The sequence below is a fragment of the Brassica napus genome, chromosome A1 (assembly GCF_020379485.1).
Source record: "Brassica napus cultivar Da-Ae chromosome A1, Da-Ae, whole genome shotgun sequence".
Lineage (NCBI taxonomy): Eukaryota > Viridiplantae > Streptophyta > Magnoliopsida > Brassicales > Brassicaceae > Brassica > Brassica napus.
Window position 1 is genome coordinate 2,215,508 of NC_063434.1, and position 14,303 is coordinate 2,229,810.

Genomic DNA, 14,303 nt, shown 5'->3' on the forward strand with positions numbered 1-14,303 from the left:
AAAACTATATCGTTCTGTGTATTGAATTATATTAAGCACAGGTACACTGATCTTTAATGTCTTTTATTCGTCAAACTGTCAGTTTTTCCTACCTATATCCCTTTTGGGGGGTGCGTTTCCTAATTCTGATTCTACCCCTTTTAATATGCATCAAATGTATAATAATGTAACTCTATATATTGCATAAGACTTCTAGGCAACTAGATGCATCTTTTTTTCAATTGATGAACGGGAAGAACATATAGTTATCCTCCCATAGACCCATTTAGATTATTTGTTAGTTATGTAAAGTATGAAATTGATTAATACTACTTTAAAGTAAAATACACACATTTTATCAAATGATAGGAATATTCTGAAGATATGTAGAATATTATAGAAAAAAATATTGTACCTATTAAACTAAAACATACCTTTGCTATATCACGGCAGATTAAACTACTATTAACGAAATTGTTTGAAAGTTATCTTTTAAAGATTGAACTCAATGGAGTAGTTGAAAGCTTTTGTAAAACGTAAACCTAATCCTAAATAAGATATAACCTACTTTGTAGTCGAAGAATCTAGTGAGCTTCCCCAGTTTGTTATCCAAAATTCTATTAAAAACACATCATGTGTACTGTGAATACAGCCAAACTCATGCTTTTTGCATTATTAATCATTGGTCATAAATCATAAATCAGGTATATCATCCGAAGATATTCTTTTTGTTTTACTTAATATTTATGTGTTTAATTAACAAATATGTAATAGTGTATTAAACTAAGCAATAAGATAACCGGAAATGCATTAAGTCATAAACGAGAAACGACAAAAAAAAATGTTTTGAAGACCAAGTAGTATAGAGCCCACCATTTAGCTGTCGATATCTAAGGATATCCCCGGACTTGGTTATTTATAAATTAATTTAGAGAGATGATTGTAATTTGTGACATAAGTGTTGACATTTTATCCACTATCTATCATGTTCTATATAAACATCCGAATTCATCTCCCCAATTCCCTCACTTCTCACAAGACTTCGAACAAACAAAACTAACTAATCTTCTTGATTAAGATTAATCTCATTTAAGACGTTTAAGTTAATAACAAAAATAAAATGGAAGCTATGGGAGAATGGAGCAACAACCTCGGAGGAATGTACACCTATGCAACCGAAGAAACCGATTTCATGAACCAGCTCCTTGCTTCCTACGATCATCCTGGCACTGGCTCATCCTCAGGCACAGTCGGCGGAGACCAACAGGGCTTGTATTGGAGCCTTGGTTCTAATCACAACCATCTTTCCCTCATGCCTGAAGCCAGTAGCTTCGGTTTTTCTGGGGAGAGCAGCAGCTACAGCGTTGCGGACAGCAGATACTACACGGTGGTACCACCCACGGTTGAAGAGACTAACAATGGGTCATTGGGCTTTGGGATGGAAGATGCGACCGTCAACACCAACTCCTATCTTGTTGGTGAGGAGACAAGTGAGTGTGACGTTGAGAAATACTCATCTGGAAAGACTCTTTTACCATTGGAAACTGTCGTGGAGAATCACGATGACGGGGAGAGTATGTTGCAATCCGAGACTACTACTGACTATCATAGATCTCTCGCCGGGTCTAAGAAGAGATCGCGGGCGACATCTACTGATGTAAGTTTTACTGATTTAAGGCTCTTAACTAGTTGTAAATCTAGAGGGTTAAAGTTATTGGAATTTATATATTTGACATGCATCAAAATGTTGCCGTTTACATTTAAAAAAAAAAATTCCATCAAAGAAATTTCCCACAAAATTATTGGATATATATATGATAGTGACATGGTTTATCGACTAATATTGTATAAACGGTTTGTGATGGATTCAGAAAAACAAGAGATCAAAAGTGGGTAAGAGGGGCCAAAAAGGCATAGAGATGACTTGTGATAACAACAATAGAGGAGAAGAGGAAGAAGGAGAGAAGGTGAAAAGAAGAAAGAGTGGGGCTATGATGAGTAGACAGAACTCGAGCACCACATTCTGTTCCGAGGAAGAATCACAGTGCCCTTCTCAGGACGTTGGAGGAGAAGAGGACGAAGATGCCTCCAAGGCCCTCAACCTCAACGGCAAGACCAGAGCCAGCCGTGGTGCTGCCACCGACCCTCAAAGCCTCTACGCAAGGGTAAATATTTTTATTTTGATAAAAGTCAAAGGTTTAGGGTTTTTAATTATATTTTCTTTTTGTTTGGGGGAATACAAAACGTGACTAAACCCTGATCTTTCTTTGATCGTGCAGAAAAGGAGAGAAAGGATTAACGAGAGACTAAGGATTTTGCAAAACCTCGTCCCTAATGGAACAAAGGTAAAAATAAATCATGCAAACGATTAACACATGCAGATGATAAATAGGAATCTTTGCATGCATTTGTTTTAAACAAACGTTTATAAATCTCTAAGCGGCTATAATTTCTTAAATGTGTAACAGGTTGACATCAGTACAATGCTTGAGGAAGCCGTTCATTACGTCAAATTTTTGCAGCTTCAAATTAAGGTACGGAGGGGTTTTGATTTTAACGTTTTACGTGTAGATTCATGTGTTACATGAAAATGATCTAATTTTTAAAAATATTTTGTAATTACGCAGTTATTAAGCTCTGATGATCAATGGATGTATGCGCCGATTGCTTTCAACGGAATGGACATTGGCCTTAACCTACCGAGATAATACACGGATCTTTTGATTTTAGTCGGAGTTTTTTAATATATAAGCAAAAATGTAATATTGCTCATTTTTAATATTCTCCGGCTTTGAACGAGTGCGATTATATTTCTCGTACGATGTTCAATGTGAGAGAAATGGAGAGTCACATTCGATTTTTGTATATTACATTCTAATTTTATATTCCATTTTTCAATAAACATTTGAGCCATTCTTTTAAAATTTTAGATGTTGATGTTTCTTGGTAGCTGACTCTATACCATAATCAATTCAATCTGGTTGTCCTCATTATAATTTTACCGCATATGATTCAATAATGTGCGACCACCATTTATTCAACGGTGTTGTCTCATTGATAATAACTGTATAATAATTATAAAAATACTAACAAATAGAGCGATAAACTAATTTTTTGTTTTAGAAAAAGAAGAAAGAGCAATTGGAGTGATAATAAAAGGAAACCGAAGTTAGGTAATCTTTGACTTTTTTGGGAATCTGTAATATTTAACTATGTACTATTGTTTTTATGTGTCTTTATGTGTAATCAACTCCTATTGTTAACTCTACAAAATTATTTTTCGTCAACAAGAAAGTAACTAAATATTTTGTATATTTGAAAACAAATGCAACTAGAAATATACATTTCTCATACTTCATGCTCGAAATGTGTAAGATTTAATATTGAGGTCGTTTTCTTTTTATCTATTTTTATCATCTGACGTTAAATTCACCCGAGAAAAATATATAACGGAAGATGCTTAAGCCATGAAAAACCTATCATTTGATAAATTGAAAAAAAAAACTATCATTTGAATTCTGAGAAATATTTATTTTTGATCTTTTGGCACCATTTTGTTAGTTCTAGTAGATTGAGATGCAAAATATTTGTATCGGATTGTATATTTAGTAATGAAATTCACGTACTTATTTTTAAGAAAATGAATTAAACCCCACTTTATAAAATTAGTTGTATTGTGAAAGCCAAATACTCATAAGATCGTTGCAACAAGGACATGACGAATTAGCAGCTATGGACATGACTAAGCAGTCGAATGTTATAGTATATAAATATTTACAGCCAAATATATGGTACGGTGTTGTGTAGCATATTCATGAAGAACTTCGGCCGCAACATGTTTCATTCTCACACGTATTCATGAAGAAGACCAATTCATAGTTCATGTATCGTTTAATATATACTTCTTACGATGGAATATTTCAATACTGGTTCTACGCATTTCTACATTCTGATTTTTTAATTAAATATAGATTTCCCATGCAATAGATGTGTTTAGACCCTCGTATCATACATATAAAATTAACAACTATTTCTTAAACCTTTTTTAAGAAAATCAGATATTCCCTAAGAACAGCATATCCCTTCCACTCTATAATATTATCAGCAATCAATCTTATTCAGGCAATCAATATCTGATACTTGATTTTAAAATATGCTTAATTTGATGACAAAAAAACTTATATATACTTAATTCATATTCTTTAGAAAGATTACAACTGTTTTATTTTTGCCAACTATTAGAACTATTTCTTACAGCTTTGAAAAATACTTACGAATTCTTAATTAATTTATATCAGCAAACTTCTGTCAGCTTCGTATCAGTTACTTATATATTTTGTAACTTATTAACAGGATCACAGACATATATATATTTCAAATATATATTGTGGTAGAATTAGATATGTTAAAAAAAGTTAACAAAAATTAAGTTCTCAAAAACAAAACACTTTGAAGTTTATGGTTGTAAGAAAACATTATAAAACGATTTAACTATTTAAAAGAGAAGTTAACTATATTATAATAGGTTGTCTACTCCATTCAGAACACATATATATATATATATATATATCTCAACCCAAAAAGTAAAGTTATGTATAATTTGCACAATTGTCTTTATCATAAAAAGTTGTAAGAATGACATAACTATTAAAGTAGAATTTGACTTTGGATGTTCGTCACTTCTATCATAAACAATCTTCTCAGGTGACTTAGGCTCGTGGTATACTTTTATAATTTTGTCAACAGGTTCATGGTATATGATATTTGTTTTATAGTTGACATTTTTCTTTTGATGTTAACAGATACATAAAATGGTTATTTTCTTTTGAATTCAAATATTTTAAAATTTATATGTATTATTACATATATAGTAGAAGAAGTCATAGTCTTCTTTTCTCATGTCCTACAGTTTGATTATTTAAAATGTAAATAGCAGTTAAAATTATATAAAATTGGTTGATCATATCATATATTCCTGTCAGTTCTATAATTTGTTATTGTCTCATAATTTTACACAAAAGCCACAAACAACGACTGTTTCTCCTTCTGTACTCTCTCCTATATGGGTTTTTTCTCCTTTCAAAGCTAATAGTTTATTGAAATGACACCAAATTAAAAACCTTTCAGATTCTTAAAAAGTTTTTAGATAATAATATATTTTATTTAATCCTTATGATCCTACTTTCTTCTTAGTGTACATATTTTTTAAACTGATGCGTTGCATGATTTATGAATGAATGTAGGATACCAAAAAAAAAAAACTCATTCAATCAAATATAGAGTCCACGGACGTACCAATTCGATTCATGGACTCGTGAGTGCATCCTACACTCCTAGTGGATCTTACTGACTTATAAAGCCCACATCTCATTCCTGGCCCATATATTATTTTTTTCCGGTTGCAACTTGTCATTAACATTCAGTGTACCATACACCCAAAACACAGGATCGCAACCGCCTCGCGAACTTAGCCTCTCCCGGAAGCTTTAACTGAATCATCAGTAACAAACTACTTTACGAGTAAGGGCATATCCGTCATATCGTATCAACTTCCCGCTTCTTCCCCTCTTCCTCTTCTTCCACACTCACTTCCCGAGACGAAGATACAGAGAGAGAGAGAGAGAGAAGATGATGAGGTTTATCATCACTTGCTTAGTCATCGCTCTCAGCGTCTACGTCGCGTACCACGGCCTCGAATACGACCACGGCTTCATCCGTCTAACGACACGCTCTCCGGGAAACCGCACCGGCGTCAAGGCTCCCGAGAAATCTCCCTTCGACGATAACGACGATCTCATGACCTGGTACATGGAAGAAGATTCCGATCATCAATCTTACTCGCTCCACTACGACTTCTACCAAGACTCTTGCCCCACCGCCGAGCGAATCATCACCATAGGCATCAGAGAGGTCTACGCCGCTAATCCTAGCGTAGCTCCGTCGCTAATCCGCCTCCTCTTCCACGATTGCTTCATCGAGGTCAGATCTTTTGATTAAAACTCTTCGATTTAGTAATTACGATAGATCTATGCGTAGAATCGATTGATTTTGGAGTTTGTTGAAGTTGGAACTAAGGGAATCGTATTCGTTAATCGTTATATTAGGGATGTGATGCTTCGGTGCTACTAGACGCGGATGAATCTCTTACTTCCGAGAAAGAAGCGTCGCCGAATCAGTCTCTGAAAGGCTTTGATGTGATTGAATCAATCAAGTTTGAGCTGGAGAAGGTCTGCCCTGGAGTTGTTTCATGCGCAGACGTACTAGTTTTAGCTGCTAGAGAAGCCGTTCTTATGGTAAACTCTCTCTTTTGGTTTGATACATGTGTTCATATCTCTGTAAATCTTGAATCTGTGTCTTTGGAAAACTCTTTAAGGCTGGTGGTCCGTTTTATCCGCTGGAAACTGGAAGGAGAGACAGTGTAGTTGCCTTTAAGGAGATCGCAGAACGTGAGCTTCCTTCACCACAAGCTAGTATCTCGGTGATTCTTGCTAGGTTTGGTACTAGAGGATTCAACGAGAGAGAAACCGTCAGCTTATTTGGTATCTCCCTCTCTCTCTCTCTCTCTGCATTTGCTATTGTGTAAGTCTGATCGTTTCTGATGCAGGAGCACATAGCATAGGCATTACGCACTGCACATTCTTTGAGGACAGGCTGTACAACTTCTCAGGAACCGGGAAGCCTGACCCTGACCTCGATCAAGGGTTCCAGCAAGAACTGAAAACCAAGTGTCCCTACTCTGCCTCGGCGCCATCCCCTAGCACCGGCGTAGGACCGTCCATACCTGCATCGGATTACGGTGGCGTGAGCTCGGCAGGGGGGAGCGATGGAGTGGTAGACTTGAGCTACAACAACGAAGGAGGCGAGATGAATTTCGGAACACGCTACTACAGGAGACTGATGCAGAAGAAAGGGTTGATGTACGCTGATCAGCAACTGACGGGAAGAGAAGAGACTGAGATGTGGGTGAGAGCATACGCTTCTGATACGCCGCTGTTCCGACGTGACTTTGCCATGTCCATGATGAAGCTATCGAATTATCATGTCTTGACTGGTCCTCTAGGTCAAGTCAGAACAACTTGCTCCAAGGTCTTGCCAAAGATCTGAACGATTGATTCTCTCTCTCTCTCTCACTTTATTTCCATCTTTTACAGTTTTATATCTTCTGGATTCAACTATGAGTTTGTGACATTCATTGTGTATATTGCAACAGCAACATTTTCAGTGGTTTGACAATACAGTATGATTGTGTATTGTTGTTCAATAGGAAATTTGTGTAACGCAGCTAAACTCATTAGTCCCCAAGTAAATAAGCCTTTTAGTTTGGCCCATATATATTAAGCTCACCAATTTCTAGCTAGGCTCACTAGGTTTGCTTTGCCCTATAATGGGTAACATAATGGAGTGGAGTGAAACGTAATTGAAGAGTTGATCATCATGGAGTGAAACCAAAAACCTTCAGAGAATCTAAATATGTCATGGTGTCATGGACCTCATGGTGGACTCCCAGAATGAAGAAGATGTCTCATTCTTGCATGGACCATTGCAACTTTAATGTAAGTCATCCACTGGTAAAGAACTTGTCCACCAGTTTGTGCTTGGAGGTAACTAATGGGTCAGCGTCGGGTGGTTAGAGTTTGTGTATTTAATGCTTAACCATTAAAAGTGACCTGATCTATAAGATTATCATGATTAAATTAAAATTTGAAAAGACATCTAACTTACCAGAATTCGTCATGTAGTTCTTCTTATGGATTTTGTGAAAATAGTACTTCAATGCCTAAAACTTATAGACTATTGGATTGTATTGTATTCTAAAAATACATTATAAAGGAACATTTCTATATACAATGCAGAATCATGAAAAATGCCTTTATTCAATTAAATGTCTAATTACGTGTTTTCTAAATTGGAGTTTGATTTCACTAAATCGTGTCTCTCCAAGTCATAAGATTGATTATGATCGGATCTTATCGATCCAACCAATGAGCAAAAAAAAAAGAAGTCCACACCTGAACTCTAACATTTCTGATTCCTATACAACTTAAATTTCTTGTTATCAAGCTAAAACTATACACACACACACACAAAAGAGATTAAACTCTACAACTCTTGGAAACACACACAAAACACACAAATGTGAAAGGAAGTGAAAAAAAGCGAAGAGAACACATGGAAGGACGGGAACATCGAAGTCGGGAGCATAGGAATTATCAGCAAAGGGATCAGAAGGTGACACATTTAAGAGCCTAACTTTGCAGAAGTGTGTAGTTGGTCGAAGTGCGTGTTCTTGCACGTGCGCACATGTGTGAATTTGTTGAACCTTGCGTATTTCTTTTTTTCGTGCACACGTGCCCACATGCATGCCTGATTTTGCTAGCTATTATAGAGTTTCCTTAAGTTATATCAATCAAATCTATTTTTTTGTTCTTATTTTCTTATTTGAACTTACATGGCATGTGTGCAAAGCACGGATATCACTTGCAAGAAAAATATCTGAGAATTTAATCTTTATAATAAAATTTTATATTCAAATCTACTCAAAGCTTAATTATAGTATAATGACACCAGGACCCCCTTATTATCTATACTATACTAAAAGGGGGATATAAGCTCCTCTTAGGGTGTCCACGTAAGCACAAAAAATCGTCCAATCAGAGAGTTCGAACTTGCCACGTCATCTCATTTATTTTTTCGTAAAAAATGAAAAAATAATACAAAGGAAGGGATCGAACCCGGGTTAGTACGACATAAATATAGAGCATATACCACTAAGCCATTGAACCTTCTTGGACACATATACAAGAATCACTAAATATGTAATCACAAACTCTTATGTAAATTTACAATAATATGGATTCAACTTTCAATACTTTGTTTTGTAAAAAAAAAAAAGTAAGTGACTAAGCTAATATATTCTTTGAAAGTGTGAGAACATTGAGAAATATGAAAACGCATAGATTTTTGTTTTCGTGACAAAGTTAAGAATTTTGTAAAAGTAAGTTTAACATATAAATTTTCGTAACAAATATGAAAAAAGCATAGATTTTTGTACAATTTTGACAAAACAACTCAAAACATAGTTCTCTAATGTCTTAATAAAATATTTTTAAGGGTGCAATAATTAAATATATCAATTCAATACATTTTGTAATTTATAGACAAAACAATAACACAACAAATTTTGAAACATTTTTTAACCTATCGATTTCTTTTCATGAGAATCCAACTAAACAAGATAAAAAGCAATTATATTTATTTAGTTACCATTTTATTCAATTTTGATTAATTTCAAATTGTAATAATATATCTTTTTGAAGTTACAAAAAAATAACGTTATTTCTTTATTACACTAGCATTATATATGGATTCCATGTACACAAATAAATATAATATAACAACATAAGCTTGCTTTCCCCGATTCATATGAAAACTTTTAAGTTATCCACCAAAGCAAATTAATTAAATAAATTAAATTGTTAGAATACAACATATTAATATATAATTTTATTTTAAATTATTTAAAAAGTGTATTTTTATTAAAAACAAAATAATAAATAAGTAAAACCGATTTGATGGTAATTTTTATGACATATATATATTATGTGAAAGAAATATAAGCTTAATATGGAAAAAAATCTTAAATACAAAAAACTCTATAAATTAACAAAAAAACTAATAAAAATTAAATTATGATATCAACTGAAAGCTTCTTAGACAATATTAATAAAATATTTAAGCGATAATTAGACAAATTTTATTTTTTTTTACCAGCCAAAAGTTTATTATTAATTAGCATCAGTTATTTCAAGATGTTTAAGAAAGATGGACTTAAATGATATATGAACTATGAATAGTAGTACTTTGTAAAGCTGACTTAGATAACACATCTGCACATCATTTTCAGTCATTTTTTATGCCTAAATTCAATTTCTTCACAGCAGTTATTCCACAAAGAGATCGTATGAGATATTGTTTTGATTTTCAGATTTGTTTCTTGACTGTTAAGAAGATTGATAGCTGTAAAAATGTCTCCTCCGAATATTATATGTCTATAACCGAATCCCCAACATGAGACAACTTTGTTTAAAAAGTAAATAATTTCATTTTTCTTATATTATATAATAAATATATATTATTTACTGATAATAAAAATATATTTATTCATCTATCACAAATATCTATACAAATATGTGAATCAAGTACAACAATCAAACAACATAGTGATTTCCACAAAGAAAATTTAAAAAATATATTTATGTTAGGTAGTCTTATTTTACATTCTTTAAATAATGTCATACAATATTATACATTATTTTTTTAGAATTGAGAAATACATATATATCAGTTAGACAAATTAAGCGATAATTAGACAAATTTGATTTTTTTTCCAGCAAAAAGTTTATTATTAATTAGCATTAGTTATTTCAAGATGTTTAAGAAAGGATGGACAAAAAAATAGGATGGACATAAATGATATATGAACTATGAATAGTATTTTGTAAATCTGACTTAGATAACACATCTGCTCATCCATTTTCAGTCATTTTTGATGCATAAATTCAATTTCTTCAGAGCAGTTATTCCACAAAGAGATCGTATGAGATATTGTTTTGATATTCAGATTTATTTCTTGACTGTTAAGAAGATTGATAACTGTAAAAATGTCTCTTTCGAATATGATATGTCTATAACCGAGTCCCCAACATGAGATAAGTTTGTTTTAAAAGTAAATAATTTTATTTTTCTTATATTATATAATAAATATATATTATAACTGATAATAAAAATATAGTTATTCATCTATCACAAATAACTATGCAAATATGTGAATCAAGTACAACAATCAAACAACATAATGATTTCCACAAAGAAAATTAAAAAAATATATTTATGTTATGTAGTATTATTTTATATTCTTTAAATAATGTAATACAATATTATACATTATTTTTTTTAGAATTGAGAAATACATATAATATCTTATCCGCGCGTAGCGCGGTTAAAAAATCTAGTAAGATTAAACTCTCAGAAAAGTGCCATAATTAGGAGGTTTAGGTAATAATTAAATTAGCTAGTACGAAAAGGAATAGAAAATGAAAAACAAAGACAAAATGTGAGGGCATGTGATATCATAAAAGCGTAGTCAATAGACCGCGGATCTTCTTTGTCACCACTTGTCTGTCGAAGTCGCTTTGACCCATGCACCATCTAATTACTCCCACTAATACTACAAATTAACATAAATAAATCCAATTATAAACATATAATGTATGATTAATGGGCATTTATCTCTGCTAGTCCAGTTTTGGGAGAATATGTCACGTGCAAACTTTCTATTAGTATATTTTTAATAAATCAAGTATTGAATTTTCACTCTAGCTAATCAGATATACGTCGGTCGTTTATTTTTTGATGTCGCTGAAATTTATAAATAAGCAGGTTGGGTTTTGAATTTTGATCAAATGAAAAATGTATGGCCACGAACGTTGCATGTCATTCCCATGTTACATACTGCCAATGTAAGAAAAGAGTAACAAATTAAGTATGACAGAATTTATTTATACAAATTTGAATCGAGTTCACATGATGCGAATTTGCAAAGGTTGAGTGTGCCTAAATATCGCCGACTTATCCATTAGATTTTATTAATGTTATTTCGTTCATATATGTTGCTGTAATAACGACAAAACAAGAGCCAAAAATTATTAGACCAACCTAAGGTTTGAAAATTAATAGGCGGAAGAAGTAGGAGAGGCTGATAATAAGTTAAAATAAGATATAACTTCGTATAAGACCAATAAACTGAATAAAATTAAGTAGAGATAGAAAGATAAATACATATAATGTACATGCATGTGTATAAATTGAGTAGATTCTTCACGCATTGTTTTTCTCTCTAAACCTTTCTCAACAACACTATCTCTTTCTTGTCACAGCAGTTCAATCTCAAGAACGAAAAGAAGAAGAAAATGTCGGGTTCGTCGGAATGGAGTAGTGGATGCGAATCAGGATGGACTCTGTACTTAGACCATTCTGTTTCTTCTTCTCCAAGCTCTTCTTGGTTACGAGACTCCAATGGGTTTGATAACAGAAGAAGAAGCAAAGACTCATGGAGCCAAAATTATGTGCATCAAGAAGAAGAGGAAGATTTATCAATGATTTCAGATGCATCTTCTGGCCCAAGGAATATTTGTGAGGAAGGTTCTGTCAAAATCTTAAACAATGTTAGTCCTAAGATACAGAGCAAGAGAGAAAACAAAAGAAGAGATTATGAGAAAATGAACTCTCTGCTTGATGACACTGCTAGTTCTCATGTAAGTCTTTTTTTCAAAGAAAAATCTGTAAACCCATGTGAAATAATAGTCCATTAGTTATATATCACTCTTTCCTCCAAGGACAAAGATCAATCTACTTTCTTTTTTTTTGTAGTATGTATATATTAAATCCGTAGCCACATTTACATCACATATATTTCCAGGATTAGTTGGCCTTAGCAATGATATAAACAAAGTATTTATATGTATGATCTTGATAGCTTCTGTTTTGTATATTCTTGTAGATGTTGGAGAAAAGTAGTGTGGGTGGTAATAAGATAGAGCAAACCTTTCCAGAAAGTACATTGGATTATTCACAAGGCTTCTCAGCAACTCACTTTCAGGTTTCTCTCTCTCTCTTCACTCAGTGAGATTCTGTTTAAGCACACGTGACTTGTCTCAAGAGACTCAAGAGACTCACTACATGTGTTCGTTTGCTTAAACAAATAGGACAAAACAGCATTCCAAGATCACTATGGTTATTTGCATACGGAAATTCTAAATAACCAGTTAGGTAATATATATACTTGTTTACTCTTTACTCTTTACTCTTATGAAGCGTATATATTCCAATCTGACTAAAACGTTATCCTTGTTTACTCTTTACTCTCGTGAAGCTTTTATGGATTCAAGTAATGATTAAACTGAATCTTATAGTCCTTACGAAAGAAGTGCTATAAAAGAAAACCACAAGTGAAGGTATCGGAACGTCTAAAGATAGGCCCTCAAATCTCCAATGGATCTGAATCTTTTATCTTGTGATTTGTAATATCGTCACAAACGAGTTTTTCTCTCTTCCAATTGCAATTTTCTGTCAGTGTAATGTAGCAGTATTTTCCCTCCTTTTACTGCGGATCATTTTCAGCTCAAACAAACAGTTACTAACAATATAATATATATAGATAGCTTAACTTAGTAGCTTATAGACTGAATATTATGCAGCAGAATATTGATAACACGAGGTTCACGTTGAGTGTACAGTAACATGCGCGTATACTCATTGATCAAACCTAATTTGAATCGGTAAATTCTCAACTTAAAGGAATAAGAGTCTCCTTTTCAAAAGCATTTTTACTGAAAAAATTAAATCAGATGTGTCTTTAATTACAAAAACATACTTTACCACACCACAAAGCTAACCATAACTAGAACTATTAGAAATATGTGATGCAATATAGGGAAAATACTTTGGTGGCACAGAAAAAAAGCAATAAAAGAACGAAAAAAAGTCAAGAAATGTAATAGATTTAGTGCCAAGAAAGAAAGACGTGGGAACAAAAGTCCGGGAAGTCGAGGTATACGTGGGACACATGGCGCAGGCTAATCTACTTTCGTCCCATAGTGACCTAGCTGGATAATCACTTATGTTTGCTCTTGAGTCATAGTTTTTTTTTTTTTTTTTTTTTTTTTTTTTTTTTGCTAACCGAGTATCCTGGCCCCACCGAGGTGGTCCAGACTAGAGACCGAAGTGAGCAAGGACGCTGCCAGGGCGTCACCATGTGGCTCACCGTGTAACGGTCTTCGGTCTCGGATGCTGCAGCCCATATGTAAATTCCGCAGTGGCCAAGGCTCGAACCCAGGGGCGGGCACTCCAGCTGGAGTTCCTATACCACTAGACCAAAGCAACTTGGTTTCTTGAGTCATAGTTATATTACGTTTTATCTAAATCTGAAGAACCATTATAAAACATAAATAAATAGCTTAAGGAAAAAATAAATTTAAATCTCTTCAAGAAACGCCGCCGAATCTTGTTATCTGGTCGTTGAACGAATGCATCCCTCTTAGACACAACTCTAAGACTCGAAGAGTTATAGATTCGATAAAACTAATTCTGAAGAGCTTTACAGTTTTTTACTTTTAAAGATTCAGTTACTTTAGAGTTCTGAGTGAGTTTGGAAGTGTCAACCGGCACAAGATTGGATGGGCCTGATTGCATTATGGTTCATCTGAACTTTGCCCAAACTAAAATCATGAAAAGTATACAATTCAACATAATTTTAGAATATTTTG

The 14,303-nt window shown here is 33.4% G+C and overlaps 3 protein-coding genes across 4 annotated transcripts; all 3 read left to right on the plus strand.

Annotated features, from left to right (window-relative positions):
• Window positions 1-26: 26 nt before the first annotated feature.
• Window positions 27-4,388, plus strand: LOC106370837 (transcription factor RSL2). The gene is made up of 3 exons (XM_048779465.1): window positions 27-1,636; window positions 1,851-2,144; window positions 2,259-4,388. Exons 1-3 carry the CDS (start codon window positions 1,100-1,102, stop codon window positions 2,349-2,351), a joined length of 924 nt encoding a protein of 307 aa, XP_048635422.1. The 5' UTR covers window positions 27-1,099; the 3' UTR covers window positions 2,352-4,388.
• Window positions 4,389-5,413: 1,025 nt separating this feature from the next.
• Window positions 5,414-7,240, plus strand: LOC106370829 (putative Peroxidase 48). Of its 2 annotated transcripts, none has more exons than XM_022692974.2 (4): window positions 5,414-5,958; window positions 6,084-6,272; window positions 6,353-6,518; window positions 6,599-7,240. In XM_022692974.2, the coding sequence occupies exons 1-4, from the start codon at window positions 5,608-5,610 to the stop codon at window positions 7,081-7,083; spliced, it is 1,191 nt and encodes a 396-aa protein (XP_022548695.1). In that variant the 5' UTR covers window positions 5,414-5,607; the 3' UTR covers window positions 7,084-7,240. The 2 variants fall into 2 exon arrangements, with proteins under 2 accessions (XP_022548695.1, XP_013666260.1); XM_013810806.3 differs by having other exon boundaries at window positions 5,432-5,958; window positions 6,584-7,240.
• Window positions 7,241-11,585: 4,345 nt separating this feature from the next.
• On the plus strand, window positions 11,586-13,181 carry LOC106370818 (protein SOB FIVE-LIKE 5). Its single transcript, XM_013810796.3, has 4 exons — window positions 11,586-12,293; window positions 12,539-12,637; window positions 12,744-12,807; window positions 12,911-13,181. The coding sequence occupies exons 1-4, from the start codon at window positions 11,949-11,951 to the stop codon at window positions 12,934-12,936; spliced, it is 534 nt and encodes a 177-aa protein (XP_013666250.1). The 5' UTR covers window positions 11,586-11,948; the 3' UTR covers window positions 12,937-13,181.
• Window positions 13,182-14,303: the final 1,122 nt, after the last annotated feature.

Coding starts and splice junctions, on each gene's coding strand:
- LOC106370837 (XM_048779465.1), top strand. CDS start 1,100: ATGGAAGCTATGGGAGAATGGAGCAACAACCTCGGAGGAATGTACACC. Junction 1,637..1,850: donor CGCGGGCGACATCTACTGAT/GTAAGTTTTACT, acceptor TGATGGATTCAG/AAAAACAAGAGATCAAAAGT. Junction 2,145..2,258: donor CTCAAAGCCTCTACGCAAGG/GTAAATATTTTT, acceptor TTGATCGTGCAG/AAAAGGAGAGAAAGGATTAA.
- LOC106370829 (XM_013810806.3), top strand. CDS start 5,608: ATGATGAGGTTTATCATCACTTGCTTAGTCATCGCTCTCAGCGTCTAC. Junction 5,959..6,083: donor TCCACGATTGCTTCATCGAG/GTCAGATCTTTT, acceptor TCGTTATATTAG/GGATGTGATGCTTCGGTGCT. Junction 6,519..6,583: donor AGAAACCGTCAGCTTATTTG/GTATCTCCCTCT, acceptor TTTCTGATGCAG/GAGCACATAGCATAGGCATT.
- LOC106370818 (XM_013810796.3), top strand. CDS start 11,949: ATGTCGGGTTCGTCGGAATGGAGTAGTGGATGCGAATCAGGATGGACT. Junction 12,638..12,743: donor TCTCAGCAACTCACTTTCAG/GTTTCTCTCTCT, acceptor TTAAACAAATAG/GACAAAACAGCATTCCAAGA. Junction 12,808..12,910: donor AATTCTAAATAACCAGTTAG/GTAATATATATA, acceptor ACTCTCGTGAAG/CTTTTATGGATTCAAGTAAT.